The sequence below is a fragment of the Podarcis filfolensis genome (assembly GCF_964270895.1).
Source record: "Podarcis filfolensis genome assembly, chromosome: 9".
In the NCBI taxonomy this organism is placed as follows: domain Eukaryota; kingdom Metazoa; phylum Chordata; class Lepidosauria; order Squamata; family Lacertidae; genus Podarcis; species Podarcis filfolensis.
Genome location: NC_139610.1, coordinates 54,198,333 through 54,219,225, shown reverse-complemented (window position 1 = coordinate 54,219,225; position 20,893 = coordinate 54,198,333). Strand labels below are relative to the sequence as shown.

The 20,893-nt window shown below is 44.5% G+C and overlaps 1 protein-coding gene across 10 annotated transcripts in view; it reads right to left on the bottom strand.

Annotated features, from left to right (window-relative positions):
* The window catches only part of LEF1 (lymphoid enhancer binding factor 1), a 99,459-nt gene extending 91,271 nt beyond the window's left edge, over positions 1-8,188 (bottom strand). For 4 of the 10 annotated variants that reach the window (XM_083571578.1, XM_083571574.1, XM_083571582.1 and 1 more), the window contains exons 1-4: positions 7,559-8,183; positions 6,583-6,817; positions 3,180-3,243; positions 1,276-1,409 (exon numbers count right to left, since the gene is read on the bottom strand). In XM_083571578.1, coding sequence (XP_083427704.1) covers positions 1,276-1,409; positions 3,180-3,243; positions 6,583-6,798 — 414 coding nt within the window. In that variant the 5' untranslated portion in view covers positions 6,799-6,817; positions 7,559-8,183. Of the gene's footprint in view, positions 1-1,275; positions 1,410-3,179; positions 3,244-6,582; positions 6,818-7,050; positions 7,389-7,558 lie in introns of those variants that run through there. The other 6 variants (XM_083571579.1, XM_083571581.1, XM_083571583.1 and 3 more) reach the window with 6 other exon arrangements.
* Positions 8,189-20,893: the final 12,705 nt, after the last annotated feature.

The following is a 20,893-nucleotide window of genomic DNA, read 5'->3' as shown; positions in this document are numbered from 1 at the left end:
GCAATCATTACACTTGCTCTGAAGCTCCACTTACTTCAGTGGGACCATCTCTAAAATAAGTAAGCACAGAATTGGAACTTTAGGGTCACTTCAATAATCACAAAGTGATAAATCATGTTCACTACCAAACATATATTTGTCACAGAGATGCAGCCAATCCCAGTGTTCTGTCTGTGTAAATACATGCACTGAAAACACTCATCACATGCCAAAGTTAACAGTTTCATGTTTATATGAAAAATGTACTGAATTTCAGCACCAGAGGTAAAAAGGAATGCAAATTGTGGTCTCTTCCAGTGTACCAAGGACTCAAGAGGTAGCTGGTTCACTTAACCCACTCACAACTTACAATAAGAAATACAGTTTAATGCAACAGCCCTTAAAATCAGATTGCTTTTTTGTTCTTACACAATTATTGTTAATAAAATAATAATAATTAAGTAAACCCAAACTAGCATGTTCAGGTATACTAGAAAATGTCCAACAAAGAGAGAAAAAAGATAGAATTTAGGACTTTTGAGAAGTTAGCATATTTTAAGTAGCTTTCAATGAAGAAGAAAAACCTAACTTACTTTAGATAACTATAGCTATCATTGATAGGTTACTGAGACCATCAAGGAGGTATAACATCCCTTATACAGATGATATCATCATCATCATCATCATCATTATTATTATTATTATTATTATTAAAGTTAGAAGGAGGCATTAGGAGGGCTACAAGGGCACTGAGAATGCATTATCTCAGAAAAAGGGTGTTAAAGCAGGAAATAGTTTGCAAGACCCTGTATATTTTATTAGATTGATCACCAATTCTGATACAAAAGGACTACTGCCATATTGCATGGTTCAACATAAGCTGGCTTGAGATTGTAACTCAGCCTCTTCAGCCCAACCAAGGCAAACACTAAGAGGAGTCTCCACCTTTTCTAGCAACCGCCTGCAACTTCCTAGGGAAGCCAAGTTCACAATGGGTACCACAAACATACACCACTTGCCAATGGGTTCACACCACGATGCCATTCTGTATGATTCACCTCTTATGCTCTACCGTAAACTGTTCAAGATTCCTAGAAAGCATATGCAGAGCTAGAAATGAGCCTAAGGATCAGGTATGCACTGTCAGCACCTTAATTAGCAGTAAGAAACATTCCTCTCAAATCCTGCCAAAACCGAGGCTTGCTAATCAGTAAACAAAGCTTGTACTTCCACAGAATGATTTGTGAGTGTACATATGCATGCATACATATATATTTTTTTAAAAAGTAAACTTACTGTTCTGGGGATTGGTGGAGAAAGAGATCCATTAGACATATATGGATCATTATTCATATTTGGCATCATGATATACCCAGAATAACCAGAGTAAGAAGGTCCTTTACTATATAAGCCACCATCATTGTGTTTCCCTGTAAAAAGCAAGAGTTATTGATTTAGCCCCGCCACTTAATTTTCCAATGTGTCTCTATATAAGATGACACTCATTCTTCCAGCAGTCCTACATTTTTTTGGGAAGGTGGGCGGGGTTGCATTCTGCTCAAGGTTTGCATCTTTAAGTTCCTAGACCTAGTAAAAGGACTGCACTAAAGTATACCTTAGACCACCACATTTTAATGGGTTCTGTTATATCTGAAGATATGACATTTCCAGGCAAGAGGAAGCTCAGCCCACTAAGCATCACAGATATTAAAATTTTGAATGCGTCCATTTACAACCACATCTTAGAACAGGTTAATCTTTAGAGGAAAGTGTCCTGCATGTTCTGTTCTCCAGTTAAGAACTAGGACATTATAACTAGTTTTTTGGTGGTTTTTTTTCTTTTTTCTTTTTAAGGCTTCCTTCTGGTAGTCTATACCAGCAGCAGGAAAAAGTTTGCTCTGACCGTGCCAATTAGAAGCAATTAATAAGGGAGAGAGTTCGGCCTTCTGTACAACAACACCTGCTGCTAATGGTGAGCCTATTCAACACAGGGGGTTCCATTTCTAATCTGCTTAATATGTAATTTAAATAATAATGGCTATTTTGCAATCAAATGAAATGCTGAATTTTACAGACTCCATGTTACAAGTCTTACTGACAAAGTTCCCCCCAACTCTTCACTACCATTCCCTGGTCACACAAAAAACCAAACACATTTCTATATTGAGAATTTAACTGAAACTGATACGTATTTGCAGTAAGAATCATGCTGATCTAATCAGCTTCACTGGAAAAAAACAAAACCCTCATCTAACCCAGTGGCTTGGGGGGCATCCAAAATATTTGGTTAATTAGCAGATAACCACTGTGCTGCTTGAATTATGCTTCCTACATCGTGTTATAGAACAAGTGAGTACTTGCCAGAATAACTCCTTCTAAACTTTTTTTAAAAGCCTGAAAGAAGCCAGCAAATACAATTACCTATAGTTACCAGTGGGAGAGAAGCACATATGTGCTTCAGTAAATAAATATTCATACCATAGGAACTGATCAAAATGTTTTGTACACAGGACTGATTTGTGGAAAATGGCACAACACAAAAAGTGGCTCACATGGAAAAACCATAAGATTAACATTAGTTGGGGCCAGGCTTTATGTGACTTTACTTAGTCGCTTGCCTTTGAGTGTAGGTTTTTTTAAAATTTATATTTGAATGCCAATGTGGGTGTTTCCAGTTGAGACCCCCACAGTTGGGTTGGGGGCATGCAGCCCACTATGATCCAGGTCAGGCTGCCTGCAATTGCAACTTGCATCTAAAAAATCTGCTACTGAAGCCAAAGGGTGCTTCCAGCCCCTATGCAAATTGCAGGCACCAGGAACCAAAACTCATAGTGGGTGGCAAAAAGTTAAGCCCACTACCCCCAAACACACACACATGTCCCAGACTCACAGACCAGACTCACTCACACACATGCAGGCAATTTTTGAAACAGAATGCTTGCATGCAGATTGGCCTCAATAACCAACATCCAGATCTACTGTTACTTGATGTGAGGGTGCAAAGCATTTATTTAAGGACTGCGGAGAAGGATTGCACTTTTTGCAATGGCAGCAATTACAGGAAGGAGTCGTGAAGTTGTGGGTGGGGCTAAAAGTACAACCCACAGACAATACAAAAATGCCCTGCATGCAAGCAAAGCATGAATAGGGGCAAAATAGCAGCAACATCTATAACTTGTGTAAAGAAAGATCTGTCTTACCTTCTTCAGGGTGTTCTCTGCCTTTCTCGTGGTAAGACTCCTGAGACTGGCCTTGCCTGGACACCTGGACAAAAAACATATATCACATGCCATTATTACATTTCCATCCATTTTTACCTTATTTTGTTCCTTATATCTTCTCTTAATAAAAATGTATGATAATGTCCAAATCCCACATAAACATTTCTATGTCTCCCCCTCTCTCTATCCACAGGATAGTGTGCTTTAAAACAAAATGTTTTATGTTTTTGTTTAATTTGTACCACTTTGCTAGTATTTAGTTTTATAGTGATGCAATAATAGCTTCCACTATCCTTAATTTGCACAAACCTCATTTTAGTGAAAAATATATTGTGGGCGTCTCTGAACTATCCTTGGTTTTTTTATATATATAAAAAAGAATAAATCCCTATTTTGTTTCAGTGTTGGTAAGTTGCCCAACAGTTTATGCAAATCCTTTAAAGAGTTTATGACTAATGCTCTGACCTTGCTGATTTTAACCCGAGAAATTTCATGGCTACTCTTAAGGCCTAATGCTATTATATGATCCTGTGATTCATACAAACCTGCCTTTTCCTGTGCCATGAAAACTGATTTAGGGAAGAAAGCACTCACACTGCATTCCATACTCATGGAAAATAATGAATTACATTTTTTGGGGGGGTATATGGACTCACAATCATTATCATTAAATTCATCACCTACCCTTCACCAGCAGGTTCCAAGGCAGGTTACAACAATTTCAAATCCAGCATTAAAAGCAGTTTAAATTAGAGTCATAGGAACAGAGTGGGTCCTGAAAACACATGTCTCAGGTGCCGAGGCCAGGGCAGAGGTGCATTCACTGAAAGCGAAGGTGCCAGACACACCTCTGTGCTGAGCGAACTCCAGAACTTAGGGGGTGCCACAGATAATGCCCTCTTTTAGACCACCACGTCCCTGAACTTTATAGGGCAGCAGAACTACCAGAAGGAGCCCCCCATATATTACCAACCAAGAGCATCTTAAGTTGAACCTGAAAGCAAATGGGTAAACTAATGCAGCTGTTTTAGAACAGAGGTTATGGGAGTTCTAGCAGCAACCCAGCATTTTGAACCAGTTGGAAGTTTTTGATAAGTCTTCCAGAGCAGCCCCACATAGAGCACATTGCAACAGCTCAATGTGGAAAGTTAATGTGGGAATACCATGGCCAAGTCACCTCTGCCCAATAAGGAATATATAGTTAATGACTGCAAATAACACACACCAGTACGCATTAAGTAACTAAATACATTTCAAAGACCTCAACTCCATTTGAAACAATGCCAGCTCCTACAAATTTAAAAGACAATCCAGAAACATTGAAATTCAAACTACTGTAAACCTTTAATGCACAACCCAACATTGAAGGTTTGCAAGTCATTTCTCAGTGTGCTGGAAGAAAGTCGTTCCTTGGAAACAAGTTCTGTTGACTTCTGTGCACCTTACTCTGAAGGATTCAGAAAACAAAACCCTTCACTGTAAGTGGTATTGATCATTAGTGAAATTTAGTTGACTTAAGTGTACTTGGGACCATTTCCCCAATTGTTAGTAGTAGAGTGCAGCACCTTGGCTAGGTTCCTAAGGTACCACTATAGCAAAATAACACCAAAAGTAATGATGGAAAGGAGCTCTTTCAATTTGTAAGCCACAGTTAAGCCACAGATGCTACAAAAAGAAAGTTTCTTTTAAAAAATTATGGACCAGCCATTAACCATGTCATCTGGGCAGATCACAAAAACAATAACCAAAAAACAAACAAACAAAAAACCATCAGATAAAATACTAAGAGCAATAAAAATTTCCACAAGCATTCTATCATCATTCTTAAACAGAAGACCCAGTAAGAAATAATTTGAAATTGCTGGGGAGAAGGAAAAATAGTATTTGCCTGGTGCTGAAAATACTTTAATGCAGGCACCAGGAAAGCCTGAGAAGACATTCCATAGCTAGGGTACCAGCACAGAAAAGGCCCTCTCCATCCTCTGATGAATAACTTAAAAGTATATGCAGGTATGAAAGGGTGGAGTCAATCTTTTAGGTAACCTGCCCCCCCAAACCATTTACTTAAATTGCTCAAAATCTCTGATTCTTCTGTATTTTCACAGCAAGCAAACTTCTGATCTAGGCATGAGTCAGTTCAGCCTGCAGATATTTCTTTTGGCAACAAATATACATAGGTCTGTCTACTTAAGGCTCCTCACTGGTTTTCTGCAGCACAGCCCTAAAACCTGTGGTTTGCCTTTAGAAAAAAGTCTGAACTTTGTTGTGACGTACTGTTCCCAAAAATCTCTCACTGAAAGATGTACAGGAAGTTAACTTTCTAGTGTTTTTCTTGCTCTGCCTATACCGAATTAATTTATCTCTGCAGAGCTAGGGAGCTGCCACCTAACCACCCACGTGCCTCTATGTACTCTTATTTGCTACTGTAGTGCACCACAGCAAGGCAGGGCACCAAGAGTAACCATGGTAATGTAAGGAATACGGCACCGACTCAAGTTTTAATCTCAGACCAGGTTTACGTTTGAGCCACGATAGCCATCCGCAAACGCACAAGGAACAAAACCAAAGGAGGCCAGTTTAGCCATACTTGCACCCCAATACATGCCTCCCCACCACTCAAAAAAAATGGGTTTAAACTAGGGGGAAAGTAACAGGAAAATTAAAGAGTAGCTTCACAACAATACAACAGCTCCTCTTCAACTGCTCTGCCTGCCCCCACCCCCAATTCCAAGGCGGGGGGAACTGCAGCAAGCGGAGCTTTCAACTCCACTCCCTCCTCCGCCGCGCCAAGCGCTACTCATTCATGGGGAACTGTGGAGTATCGGTTTTCAAAGCGCCGTGGTCAAAACAGTATCCCACTTGGCGGCTTACAGTTTCCCGTTTTCCACGCTGCGCGCACACACGCCCTTTCCTTAGCTAGCCTGAAAGAAAGAAAAACCCTTCTACACTTGGAAAAAAAAAACAGCCCCCAAAATCTCTGAAAAGGAGCGGTAGTCTTGAGTTTGCCAGAAACCTACTCTTCCACCCCCCAACCCAACCCCCCCATCCTTTCCTCTAGCCCCAGAATAGCAAAGACACCCACTCAAACGCATTCCAGCGACTTTATCAAGCTCAGGCTGATTTACTGCTTGATTTACTGCTTGAGATAAGAGGGCAAAAGGATCAAGACGAAGCCTCCCCCCACAACCCACCCCGAAGCCCACCCAAAGAGCGAAACCGGATTGATCCCTGTGCACAACTTTTATGCTGCTGCTGCTACTTGACCGTCGCCCTTCCAGGAAAGTTTGCTCTATTCCGCCAGCTGTTGTGCGCGTCCCCCTCGCCCTTCGCACAGACCCCCAACCGTTTGTGCCCATCTCTCCCTCTCTCTCTCCATACCCACCTCATGCCCATTGCTGTTTGGGATCGTCTCCGACTCGTTCACCAGCGACGACTTGATGTCGGCCAAGTCGCCCTCTTCCTCCGGGTGGCTGATCTCGGCGAAGATCTTCTCCTTCTGGGGGTCGCCTTCGTCTTTGAACGGGATCATCTCGTCGGTAGCACAAAGCTCCGGGTCCCCGCCGCCGCCGCCTCCGCCGGCTCCCGAGAGCTGAGGCATAGTGGCTGCTCCTGAGAGGCTGCTCCACCCCGGGAATCAAGGGAGAGGAAGGAAAGGAAAGAAGGGAGGGCAGGGAGAGAGGGAAAGGAGGAGGAGGAGGAGAAGAGAAGGAACGAGGGAAGTTAAAAGTCTTCGGCGATCACTTTCCCCGGCTCTCGAGCCGCGCAGCCCACGCGCCTCGCCGCCTAAGCCCAGCTCCCTCCTCCTCCTCCTCCTCGCCCGCCCCTCTCCATGCCATCCAGACCCAAACACCTGGGGGAGGGGAGAAGAGGAAAGGGCTCGAGCGCGGCCGGGCCCGGCTGCCTTTAAAAGAGGCGTCACCCCTCCGCTCCCGGTTTCTGTTGTGTCTGCAGCGAAGAGGGACAGGAAAGTCTGGGCAAGACCGCGTCCCTTCCCGTCGAGGCGTTTATCTCCTCTGGCCTCCCCCTCCCCTCCCCTCTTCTGATAAACAAGAAGAGAGAAGACCTCTGTGGGCTTCTCGTTCACCCCGGGGTTATTCCTGCGCCACGTTCTTGGATATAAATAAACACAACTGTCCGGGTTTTGTCTTCTCCAAAAAGTAACAGCACTATCTGGATGTTTGGGAGCTGTGAAAGGGAGGTGGGTGGGTGCTTGGCTGGCTTAAAAGAGGCTCCCCCACCCCCACCCCCCTTTTCTGGGGTAACTTGGAGATGGGGAAGAAAACGCCAGAGAGACACCTCCGCTTGGGGTGGGAGAGGTGGAAGGAGGGAAAGGCGCGCGCGCACACACAAACACACACCAGGACGACTCTGCCTTTGTCCCTTGGCTACGGAAGAGGGTTCCCCCCCACCTTCGCGCCCCTCTTTCTCTTTTTTGCTGCTCGCTGTCCTCGCCTCTCTCTCTTGAAGAAGAAGAAGTGGTGCCGGAAAAATCCCTCGAGTGAAGAAGTTCTTGCGTGACAGGAAAGGGGTGGGAGTGTCTCCTCGAATGAAACTTTTAAAGTCAGCTCCCTCAGGAAGATAGAAACGCCGAGAGCTCCTCCAGGGCCCCCGATCGGGCGGGTCGGGCTGCCGATGTCCGAGGGCGAGAAGGGAGATTCCTCTCCGTCGACTTCTCCGTCCAGGTGTCGCAGCTTCCCCGCCGCGGCCCAATTAGCGCGGCAAAGAAATCCAGCCAGGTGCGCGCACGCAAACGCGCTCTCTCTCCCTCTCCTGCGCGGGAGAGGTGAGCGGGTTCTCTCTCGCCTGAGGTGCTTGCTGGGCTCCTCTCGCGGCTCGGACACGTGTTCCCGCGGTCGTGCGAGCGCGTGGGGGCGACGCGCCGGCGGCCAGCTCTGGAGCCTCTCAGCTAGGATGAGCTGGCTGACGCCGGGCCGTGTGAAGTGGGAAGCCAGTTGTGTCTCTCCCTCTCTCTCTCTGGCTCCCTCTGTAATGTAACTTTAACATCCCCTCCACCCACTTCTTCTCCACCTCCTCTCTCTGTCTCTCCCCCTCTCGCCCGCCCTGTTGAAAGGGTGGGGGCGGGAGGAAAGAAGATGAAAGAGAAGCCGCCGCTTTGATTGACAGCGCATTGATAGACGCTCTTGAGAGAGGGAGAGGAAAAAGGAAATGTATCCATACAGAGAAGGAGGGGAGGAAAAACAACCTAAACCCAGTTTAGAAAGCACGGGAGTGGGATGGGAGCTCTCGCCTTATTAGATGCACCCGAAGCCATCCCAGCAATCCAAGTTTAAAACAATTTCAGCCATCCAGTTCCACGCAAGGGAAAGGTGCCTGCGTGAGAATAAAGCCAAGGTGTAGCTGAAAAAGGAAGGGAAGAGGTAGCAATGCGCGCATGTGGCTCCCCCTCCCCTCGACCAAGAAAGGCTCCCTTATCTCTTTCCTAATTGTTTGCTCTTTAATCACTTTAACTCTGATAACTGCCCTCTTCCCCAATTCTCCTGGCGTCGCTTATTATTCTTATTTATTATTATCTGAGATGGGCTGAGTTTAAAAAGACAGAAAAAAGAGATGAGGGCGGAAAGGGAATTGCTATTCCGAGGGGTGGAGGTTTCTAATTCACTCTCCCCCTCCCCAAGGAAGCCTCTCCAGAGAGGGCAAATAATAGTTATCTGAACATCTTCAGACAAATCTGGAACAAGGATGTTTTTCTAGGGCTGCTTTGTTAAGACTTCCCCCTTTTTGGAGAGGAGGGGGAAGCTTATACATACACAATTGTTTTGTGGCTGAAAAGGGGGAGCTTGTTTGTGGGGGTGTGTTTTTTGCTTGTTTATTTACAGTTTTAGACACAGGCACACACAGTCGCTAAAATTGGTGATGCGGGAAGAGAGAGAGAGAGAAAGGGATCCAAAATGAACAAAGCTACCTAGTTTCCCGGTTCTCAGGACGGAATAGTAATGAGTTCTAGCATCTTGAATTAGGAAGAAAAAATGGAAAGGAGGACGCTTACAACCACCCATCACCTACCATTTTAAGGTTGCTGTCTTGAGTGCATTAAATTTATTGAAAAGTAAGTTCAATTGAACTGAATGGTACCTACTTTCAAGTACACAAGCGTAGGTTATGGCTGCATTAAAAAAAACCACACGTTATGGGTACAGTACATATAACTAAAACCATCCTTACCAGTAACAATGTGTAGTTACTAGTATGATAAAGTGAAATAAAGAGCATGCTATTATGTTTTTAAATCAGTGATGTGCAAAAGGAAAATCCAAACTCTTAGCGTGATGCTTTGCATGTTTTACTCGGAAGCAACTGCCGTTAAGTTAGACAGGTCTATCCAATAACTGTGCTCTTCGCATCCTTTCTATCTTGTGCGAGAATTACTGTTGTTTTTAAGTCGCCCCAAAAGCAGGCGACAAAGGTGCATTAGGAATATCATAGTCCATGAGTGCAGTACTATCCTTCATCCGTTCCCCAAGAACGTTTTCAACTCCTCCTAAGACAGCGGGGTATGCGTGCAAGGATAAACGGCTTCTGGTGACGAGACTGCTTCAAAAATTGAGGTGGAATAAGCAAATGTGGCATATTTTCGTGACACTACTTCCTTCCTGCAACCTGTAATCAAAACCCCCCTGAAGTACAAAATCCACTAGAAAAGTACGAGGGGAAGGAGGGAGAGAAACGAGACCCTACGGTGCTAGCTAGAAGCAAGTGTATTACATAGAAAAAGGAGGCAGCTCCTCTTTCTCATAAAAAACATGGGGTGTTGCTTGGATTCTAAGATCCCATGTCTGCAATCCTATTCTTATCCACTGAACACAATGGGTCTTGCTCCCGAGTAAACATGTAGGGATTCCGAGGCATGACCCTACGCCTGTTTACTCAGAAGTAAGTCCCATTGGGGCACAATGGGACGCATAGTGTTGCATGGGCATGCGGAAGAGAACCCCACTCTGTTCAAATGGGGCTTTATTCTCAAATTCCTAAAGGACTATAGTTGGAATCGGTTCTATTCAGATCAGTGGGATAGGGCAAGTTTACACTGAAATGAGTGGGGTTTACCTTTACGTAAAGGTGTGCTTGTTACAAAACTACACGCCCCCTCTCTGCTGAGGCGGCTGCTTGGGACCTGGAGGAAGTTGAAGGGGCGATTTGTGAAGTTTTGATCTTGTTCCTCCTAATTCGAATCCTATTTCCTCCTTCATGTTAATTGTTGTGACTGCCACACTCATTTGCAGAATCCCTCCCTTTGCCCTCGAGATCATTGTAGTCTGAACTACCTAATGGGGACTGCTTAAGTAGATTTGGGGGTGGGAGGGGGAGAGAAGATGGGGAGGAGGAGGGCTGAGGATCAGTGCGTAAAGGGAAGGATCCATTTGATGTATTTTAGCACAGAGATCTTCTGCTTCGGAAAACCAACCAAGCCCCTTTCGATAAGCTTAAGGATTTTCTTTAACAGGCATGTGTGATTTTAATGTTTTGCTGTTTATATCTCCATTTACGTGGGATCCCCTTTAAAAAGGCAGAGAGGGTTTGCCTTTTTTAAAAAAAAACCAACCCGTATATATATTAGTAGGGAACCTTGAAATAAATTATATTTTTAACAGCATTTTTTAATAAAAAAAGAAGAGAAACCTTTCTCATAACTAACAGCAAATATAATACCCTCGGAAAGGCATTGTTTTGAAAAGAACTCTATTAGCTGTCATAACGATTAGGCATTTGGGTCTCCAATTAGCATGTGTCTAATCGATTGTTATTGCCATTTTAAAAAAATCGAGGAAGGGTGCTGAAATCCTTTCCACTTCCAACGAGATTTGTGTCAATTTCGGTGCTGTTTACCGTTCCTGGACCCTGGAGGAGGGTGGCGGGGGAGGAGAGAAGCTTTCTCCAGGGAGTACTGTTCACACGGAGGTTTAGTATTAATCTGATCCCTCTAATAAAACAATTAGGGAAGGATTTGTGCCTCTTTCTGAAATTTGCCCTAAATCTATTATTCCCCCTCCTCCCTTCTCTATCAGCCTGCATCCCCATCGGCTGGTAAACACGCTTTCCCTCCTAGCACCGCCACACTCTTTGCAAAAGACATGCTCTTGATGCTAATTTTTTAAAAAATAAAAAATAAAATTGAGTTACTCGAGCGGGGGGGGGGGAGAGTAGAGGCATGTTGTGCGCAGTTCCGCCGGGTTGCAGCGATGCCCTTCTTCTGCGTAGCCAGAGGGGCTAAAATCGGAACAGCAGCAGCGCTGCCTTGCGCCAAATTGGTCTCCTGCAAAATAAACTGTGTGTTTAATTAAAGGGAAAGGCGCGGTTGTTTTGTTTTGTTTTAATTGAAGCAAAAAAGGATCCCCTCTTGCCTTTCATGTGGGCTGGAGGTTTTCCCAATCCCAGTTTTTGGGGGTTTTTTTGTTCGGAGGGAGCCTTTTAAAGAGGAAGAGGGGGAAGCTGGGATGGCGGGGGCTAGAAACTTAATGATTTATGACAAGGGGATAAACTCAGGAAAACCTCAACTCCAACGCCAGATTTGACTGGAGACAACGCAAGGCTGTCAAGGAGAATCTTCTCGAGTTCATAGGTTGGTTGGAGGGCTAGAGATTCCTCGTGGTACAGAAGTGGGTGGAGGTGAAAAGAAAAAAGAAAAGACTGCGAGGTTAGGAAAGTGGGAGAGTTACGAGAAAGGGAAAGGGGGCGTTCAAGCACCCCTGCGCTGAACTGCATACAGGCTTGCTTAGAAGTAAGTAACTCTTACTTAGGCGGTTAATCTGGCGTAAGCAGGAGCTACCTCCGATTAAGCCCGTATAGGGCCTATCCGTAAGACTGCCACCCTAATGCCCACACGTCTGGCATCACTGAACTGCGTAGGACTTTCTTCTGATTAAGTGTCTATAGGATCGGGCTGCGCATAGCGCCCAGGAGGCTCGACGTTCCTGGGCATCTCCAGAGACAAAGCTCAAAGGAAGCATATTTCCTTGGAACAGGGTCCTGTTTCACTGAGATTTCTCCCCTTCCAGGTTCAGCACCCCTAGGATCGCTACTTTAGGTGATAATCCAATACAGCACACTATCTTATTTGGGATTTAGTCAACATCCAAATAAAAACGCATAGGGTCGGGCTGAGCCAGATTTACAATGCAGTTCTCTGCTGTAAACTGTACTGGGTTCAATAGGAATGACTCCCTGGTTGAGACTGCGATCCTACACACCGCGCCCTAACTCATAAACAAGTCCAATTGCATTGAGGTGTGCATAGGATGAACTCAGTGGGCCTCACCTCCGAGTAAGAGCACATAGGATTGCACCGGATGCTTGATTGGACGCATTAAAGAGAGAGACAGAAGTAGAGAGTTCTTGACTTATGGTCTGTCTGAGATGTTAAAAACTGGGTGAGGGAAAAGAAACCATGTTAGGAGACCTAACTGGAATGGGGAAAGCACGTTCTGGTAGCAAGCTACCACTGTCCAAACCAGAGACAACATTGGTGGTGCATTGCTAGGGCCGGATTTAGGTTTGATGAGGCCCTAAACTACTGGAGGTAATGGGGCCCTTTATATAGCAGGCGGGGCCCATTACTTACATCATAGGAGCCTACACAACACAAAACACTGTTGCTGTATGTAGGTTTTATTTTATTTGTTTTTTATCTTATATTTTGGAAATGTACATCCAGCTGTTTTTTTCCTTTAATTTTTTTGGGGCCCCCAAGAGAGTGGGGCCCTAAGTTATAGCTTGTTTAGCTTATACGTAAATCCGGCTCTGTGCATTGCAGATGTTTTTGGACACCATCTCCCATCCCCATTGGCCATACTTACTGCCTGGGGCAGGTGGAAGTCGTCGGGAGGAGCGCACCACAACGTTGGCTACGTCTGATGCTTGGGGCATCAAAGCAGGAACACAATGGGTTTTTCAGCAGCTTCGCTCTCTCTCGAAGGAACAAGGGAAACTCGCGGCATTGTTGCTAATTCCACCCCCTTCGCTTCCCGCTAAACATACCCTTCATCATGACGCGAATCCAAAGCTCTCAGGCCACGTCTGCCTAAGTAATTATTAACCACTTAATAGGTTTAGGACTCTCGTGGGCGCGAGAGGGTTAAATAAGGGACAAAACCAGGGGAGGTCTAGTTGAAAGGTGTCGATTTGAAACCCTTGTCAGAGAGTGAAACTTCGGAGGGGGGGGGGGAACTCTGCAAGGCCAATAATGGTGGGTGGGGGGCAGATTCTCTAATCGATAAACGAGCCGAATAAACAGCGTCGGATTGCATAGATGGGAAGATGCGTGATGGATCGACGGGGATGAATTGAACTTGGGAGTTGAATGTCATTGAGTGGAAGGTATGTGATTTCCAAGCGTCACAGACGGACGATCAGGATATGACTACGGCGGCTGTAAAGCAATAATCATCTGCAAACTCGCATCATCAAAGAGAAAAGTTGCATGCAGACAGCACGGCTGCCAGCCATACAAGAGGAGAAGCAAAGCGAGAAAGGACCGAGCGCAGGCTCAGGAGCGAAGTTTCTGAACTGAGAGATGCAGGGGCTCCACGTTGTCTGGGAGCCCCGGCTTTTCAGATCTGTGGAGAGCGCCGAGCGCGAAGCCACTCAGCGCACATCCAGATAAGAACGGCCCTTCTCTTATCCCTGAACCTAGGAATCGTTGCAAACAGGTTTTCGGGGGCCGACCGCGCTTGAAGCGCTGTTGTGTGGATTGCACACAGAAAAGTACTGCGCTGTTGTTGTTGTTTTGAAACCTCTTTCTATCTAAATACCCTCGTCTGGTCTACTCGGCAGTAAGTCCCATTTACTCTCTACTAAGCAAACGTATACTCCCACTCCCTCTCTCGTCTTCCAGTGGAGCTTACTCGTGCGAGGAGCGTGCAGAAGGTTGCACCAACCACGATCGGATACTGCCTTAACAAAAAGAAATAAACCGGGATGAAAAGTGGAAGGAATAATGTGTGTGTATGTGTAGGATGGAAAAGGACATTTGCTTCCTGGCAAGAGAGCTACGACGGCTGCCTTAAAAAGCGAGGATTTTTATAAATTAATCTTTTTGTTGAGTTGCGGGGGAAGAGGAAAGTGTAGCAATTCAGTGGGAAAAGCGAAACAGGGAATCGCAAGGGAATGCGTAAGGCGCAGCGCAGTAGTTGCGTGAGAAAAGACCACCTCGGCGAGGCTGCCCTTATATAGGCAAAGGGCGGGGTTAGCGGGGCCCGCGGGGGCGGGGCGGCGGCTCCCTTTGATGTCCCGCCGGCTGCCTCTTTCATCCTCTTGTTCTTCCCCTTTCTGGCCTCTTTGTGTGACTAAATTTGGCAAGAACATGGAGCCGCGCCAGGTTTTCCACGTGTGCTTAGAGCTCCCAACTGAGCAGGCGAGGGTTCTCTTCCGGGTAAGGAGACAGAAAGAAAGATCAAAGAGTTTCGGGAGTTGGATCTGAAATGTGAATTGAAAATAATAAAAAGGAAAGGGAGAAAAAAGAAAAGAAGATCAGCTAAGCCTGGACGCATTCCAGCCCCCTCAACAGACTGACTAGAGGGAACACATGGTGTAAAAATAAAAGCAATCAGCGGAAACTAGTTAGATTCCCCTCCCCGCGCCTCCTTTTCCAGATTTCTGTTTGGCAATTTGGCAATTATTTTGGGAAAAGAAAAATGGCTTGTTCTCAATTTGCACTCCGTGCAGCTCGATGTCTTCCACTGTCAATATTATTTCAGCAACAAATATATGCCTCGCACGTCTCTCCTCCAGCTGAAACAATCAGAACAAAGGTGCTGATGAAAGGTTTTATTATTATTATCTCCCCCCCTTATGACTCACTGCAAAAACCTTAATCATAACAGTGCTACACTGAGGAGAGAGAGGGAGAGAGAGCTGCCTCCCAGATTAATCCCTAATTAGGGAGCCTCCTTTCAGACACAGTAAGCTCTGGCAGATCTGCAGCGATTGGGGGTGGGGGAGTCAGAGAATACCACCGAGTGACAGCCCCTTTAAAAACAGAGCAATTTTGCCAGGGCAAATATATTTAGAACCAAATGCGTGTAATGTTGCTGATTATAATAGGCTCTTCAAATGGAGCCGTTTCCTATGGAATTAGCCTTAGCTATGGTATTGCTAACATAGCAACTGCATCGTATTAGAGCCATTGCAAGAATTTGTAGATGGTGCTATTTCTGAACCGTAAACTAAAATGGTTTTCAAAAATTGTAACTATATCCCCCCTCCCCCGTCAGTGATCTGAGTGATTCCATTGGATAAACTGAACATCCTTGCAGAGGCTGATGTAAACCAGAGATTTTGACCCATTGTCAGCTGCGGAACATCTGGAGTAATAGTGAGGTGGCGGTCCTACACTTACTTGGGAGTAAGCATATTTGCAATCAGTGGGACTTAATTACGGAATAAATCTGCATAGGATCAAACTTCTCAGAAGTCAGTGCCTCTAATTATGTGCAGAGTGATGTTTCCCTATTCCCTGTGAGGATGTAATCCAAAGCAGTCTGCACAAATTAGTTGTATCAAAGACACTGCATTGTTGTAAATGAATTCAATATACTCCCAGACTCAGGCAAGGTGTGCTAAGAGTTTTGCCCAAATAACAAATTATTTGTAAGTGTTATAGGAGGGAGGGAGCTCCTTTTACTAAACGAAACATCCTCAAAATGGCTTTCAGCTAAATATAGTAGCTTAATAGCTACTATAAGCTGTTATAACTCACCACTAGAACTATTGGGGTATAAAGACTATGCTGTAATTTTTTGTAAGCCACAATGCAAATTTGTTTGAAGGGTAGAATTCCCTGTAATAATTAAAATAATTCATGAAGGTGGGTAATTAAAATTATGAAAGGCAAATGGAATAGAACAGCGACTTATCTGCACAAACCTATGCTTGTCTTCTTGGAAATGAGACACATTGAGTCCAGCTGAACTGAATCTTTCTTCCAGGGAAGTATGGATAGGCTGCATTCATTTGTCTACTTACCAGCTAGATAGCCAAGACCTATTGAATACAGTGGTACTTACATCCAAGTAAATATGGGTAAGATTGCATTACATGACCACAGGTCTCTGCAATGGAGTAAGCACAGCACATGATTCTCCTGTAAACTTGTCTCTTAAGGAACCTGTTGAGTAGAACATCAGCCTACTGATATTGCACACGTTTCATTGGAACTAATTGTCACCAGGTTCAATGGGAATTACTCCCAAGTGAGTATGCAGAGGATTGTAACCTAAATTGCCCTTGCCATTGTTTTGAATCCTATGTACAATGGGAAAGTCCATTTTACAGGTGATTATTTACTTCTGAGTAAACATTAATAGGGGTTTAGGATCCCAATTTGTCTTGAGTCCTGTTCACATAATTGTTCACTTTATTTTTAGCCTAGGCTGCATTGTGTAATAGTAGCCTGATAATCTGAACGGCACACTGTAAACACAAACCACAAATCTGCCTGCAACTATCTGAGTGGTCTTTACAGGTTTTGGGAATAAGAGATTTCAGGTGCAGCAAAAGAGGGGAAGATTAATTACTGGCCTGTGTTCAGTGTATTCAAAGCAGTGTATTTCAAGAGCATTTATGGTGGGTTATTTTTTTAAAAAAATCAATAAATATCAGAATAATCAGAAATATAGATGTTCTGGAGGAATAATCAGAGGTATAAAAGAGGTGTGTAGCTCCTTCCCCTCCAGTCCCCAAACATCATTTCAGTACATTTGTAGATGTATGCAAAATCTTCCATTGTGCTATTGGCAAACTATTCACGTGAGTCATTTACTAGGTGCAGTGTGTATTCTGGGCTATGTGGTGGCTCAGTTGCCCCACCCCCCAGCAAATCTCAAAGGAGATTAGTGATAAGATACGAATAGACTTCTTGTTTGGATGTCTTTCCTGTCAAGTGTATATTTTTCTTGCTTTTTGGGATGTGTTGTGCTTCATGCTTGAAAGAGTGACTAGCGTCAGATAGATGAGAAGGAAAAGAAAGCCACTACAAGGGCCGGCCCAGTATGTTTTGGCACCTGAAGCAAACCACAAAATGGCAGGCACACATACCTGCCTGGGAAGAAGTGGGGAGTGAAGAGTTACATCAGGAACAAGGGAGTGAAAATGTGCATTGGGAACAATAGGCAGAATAAAATCAACCTTACCTGATGGTTGAAGTGGGAAACAAAGGCCGTCAAGAAGGCGGGGAAGGGGAAGGGGAAGGGGCCCATTCTGGATTAGGCTAGTCAGGTGCAGAGTCCAGGAGACCCCAGTGGGCTCTCACCATTTCCTCTCTGGGTGCGGAAGGAGAGAAACAGTGCCTCCTCTTTGTCGAGAGGCCACGGTGGAGGTGGCATGGGGAAGAGACTGCTAAGGAAGTGGCAGATCTGTCCTCCAAAGGAATACACGGCCGCTGCCACTGCCACTGCTGCAGCAGGCAATGTGGATCCTGCCACCTGAGGCAGTTAGCTCACCTTGCCTCATGGGTGGGCAGCTACTCTGCATAAGGCTGAGTCATGATTCTTAATGATGTAGCATTTGGCCCCTCTGGGATGATAACTGCCCCAATCTGCAAGCAGCCTAAAAGAAGGTATAAGCACAGTTAATGTTTTTGTCCTCTGCTGTCATCTCAAAATCTGAGACAAGAGGATCAAATCTGGTGGTCTTCAGTAGGTGAAGGAAGAAGCCAATTCACATGATTTGCAAGCACAGAAAAGGTGTTACAGCCATTGTATTCATGTAAGAATAAGCATGCTGTGTAGGCCATGTTTGAGCTCAGAGAGCTAGTATATGCTATGGCAGCTGAAATCCACTTTCATCACTGCTTCAGAATTCTGTCTGCCAAAAGCGGCCAACCGATATACTTAAAGCAAAGCTGAATAGCACTATCCAGCCCTTGTTAATTTCTAGCACCTGGAAAGCAGCAGTATACATTTCCACAGGTATTTCTGCAACCATCAGGGCTAGAAACTCACTTAAAAAGTTGGCTGAGATTCTCTACATTCTACCAAGAGCACATAGCTACAAAGAATTGTCTCGTGACGTGTGAGAAGACTGCACGCTGTTCAGTTTAAGTCAAGATTGGACATCATATAAATCCTCACAGGGACTACACTTACCTTAATATCATGGGGACCAGTGAAGCTATTGGAGGGGGGGGAATCACAAGATTAAATCAATAAGAGTGCTTAATGCATGGTTTAAACAGCTGTTCACCTTCCGTTGAGGCTGCTGCAACCAGACAAAGCACTCTTAACAGCTTCCAGCCAGATGTTTTGTGTGCAGGATGCCTGGTCCAGGAGAAACCAGGAATACTGGGCCTGCAACGTTTGACCAAGATGTTGTTGTGACTGCTCTGGTCAGTTACGAATAGCAACAGTGGTGTCGTATCGTATATCCCCACCCAGATATGTCTGGAACTTGTCAGGGCTTGGTTGCCTGCAATGGTACTGCTGGAAAGGGGCAAGTGTCACCAAAGGGCAGCTGTTTGTGCATTGCACCCAAAGGGGTGGAAAGGGCTAAAAGTTTAACTACTTTCCCAGAACAGGAATGTTTCTCCAGTACCAGCATTCTCCAGCAAAATATAATTGAGAGAGAAATAGCTTCAAGCATAAAAAGGTCATGCCTTTTACCCAGTGCCTTTAGATATTAAAGCTGAAATCCTGTACTTACTAGAGAAAGTTTGCTTGCCATAAACATGCATAGGATTGTACTGTGCAAGAAGCAAGGGCTTAGAGATCAGTAATGCTTGTGGCAAGAACTTGGATTCTCTAGGCCCTAATTAATATGGGCAACTTAAGCACTGTACAAATTTGGTTGTAGGTCATCTAGCATTGCGCCAGAGGAACAGCTAAAATATTCAGATATGTTGCTCAGCCTTATCATAGGAGTACTGAAAAATGTCTTGCAGACCAATCCTATGTGTCCCCTGAGTTTTCTAGGGCTTAGTCTTCAGTACATAGGCAAGGATTGCAAACTTGGGGCTAGTTCCTTGAGGGTTTGCTCACTGTGGACGCTTTTCACACAATATTGTTTTCTACATAGGTGCATTCCAATTATTTCAGGAGTGCACTTATGTAGAAGACTGTATGATGTGAATCAGTACCACGATGCAAGCTGCTTCCAGGCTATCAGTGCTTTGTGAGTGAGATTCAGCTGCATACCAGCAAATTCAGGTTGCTCAGTTAGTGGATTTGACATTCTTGCACAGTGCACACCAAACCTGTTTCCAAAAAAAGAAAAAAATAACTTTCTGCAGTAAGGGAAGTGATGAGATAACTGGAAAGCATGGTATAACAATTGCTTTATGTAACATCATATAAGCCCACTGCAATAATCTCTTTTTATAAGTTTGGGTTTGGTTTTTAAATCTGATCGAATGCTTGTGTTAATTGCTTCCCGTTTCACAATGGCCAAGACCTAGGGACTGCTGCATCATGAGATTGTATCAGTGGCAAGGAGCAATATCCCCTCTCTTTTTCTGCTGTTTCTCCCTATTTAAATACTACATATGTCGGCAGAGAGTTTGCAGTGACAATACAAATGCCTTGCATTCATAGGTAATTTTCAATATTATCTTGCAAAGGTCAGCTCCAGAGGTTAAAATTGGCCCCTTTAGGTGAGCCTAGCATCAAAAAGTACCAGCTGGTGTTTCTGGGTGTGATTGTAACACCTCTTTCACAGAAACAACCCTCAACCCTCCAGCTCATTTCACACAGGGCACTGAGCTGTCAGCAGATGGTAAGAGCTTTCTGTCACCACTGACATGGGCCAGATTCAAACCTGTGACCTAGAGGTGACAGGCAGTATCTCAAACAAGAAGCAGACGAACATGAAGCTCTTTGATTTTCCCAGAAACTGGTCTGAACTCAGATAATGAGGAAGATGGTTCAACACATAGGCTCATCAGTGGGTCACTTAGCACAAAGAAAGGCATTGCCCCATTTGGGTGATTGATAATCTGAAAATACATGATGCAGCGATGGGAAGTCATTTCAATAGGGCATGTCTTTAGAAGTTTCATTAATAACTGTTCCGGGGGAAAAATACATACACTGTCCTTGGTGGCACAAGTCACCTTCTTTTTTCCTGCCTTGCCCCCAGGCATAAGTATCAAGCAAAGCCCTAATTGTGAAATCAGTGTGGTTCAGTGGATTAAGATTTTTTTTTAATCAGCCCACCAGCCTCTTATAGTCCAATCTTATGCAAATTAACTCAGAAATAAGTCCCATTAAGTTCAATGGTATTTACTCTCAGGTTAACCATGTGTATAGGATTGTAGCCTCAGTTCTCAGTCCCTAAAATGGAGAATAGAAATCTGCTTTGGGGGAAGCATTGAAGAAAGCACAGTAAAGATGTCAAGTTCAGTGCAAATGTATATATGTGCTTGTGTACTGATGTGTGCATAAGAAACGAGTAGTGACATTATGCTCTAATTCTATTACTTTTGTGTGTGTGCTGTAAATCTTTTTAAGAGAAGGAAGCAGGCTGATTGAGTTGCACAGATGTGGGACAGCTGTGAAATACTGCCTGCCTGTTCTCTTCTCCTGAATGGCTTTGTACCATAAGTAACACGGCAATTCCCAGCAAGAGGAAGAGACAAATGAATAACTTTCCATAGGCATGAAAAAGTGAAAGACTTGCAGTTATCAAGCAAGTCACTAATGCAATGCAACAGGACAGAATCTGCATGTTTGTTCTAGGTTTATGGTCTT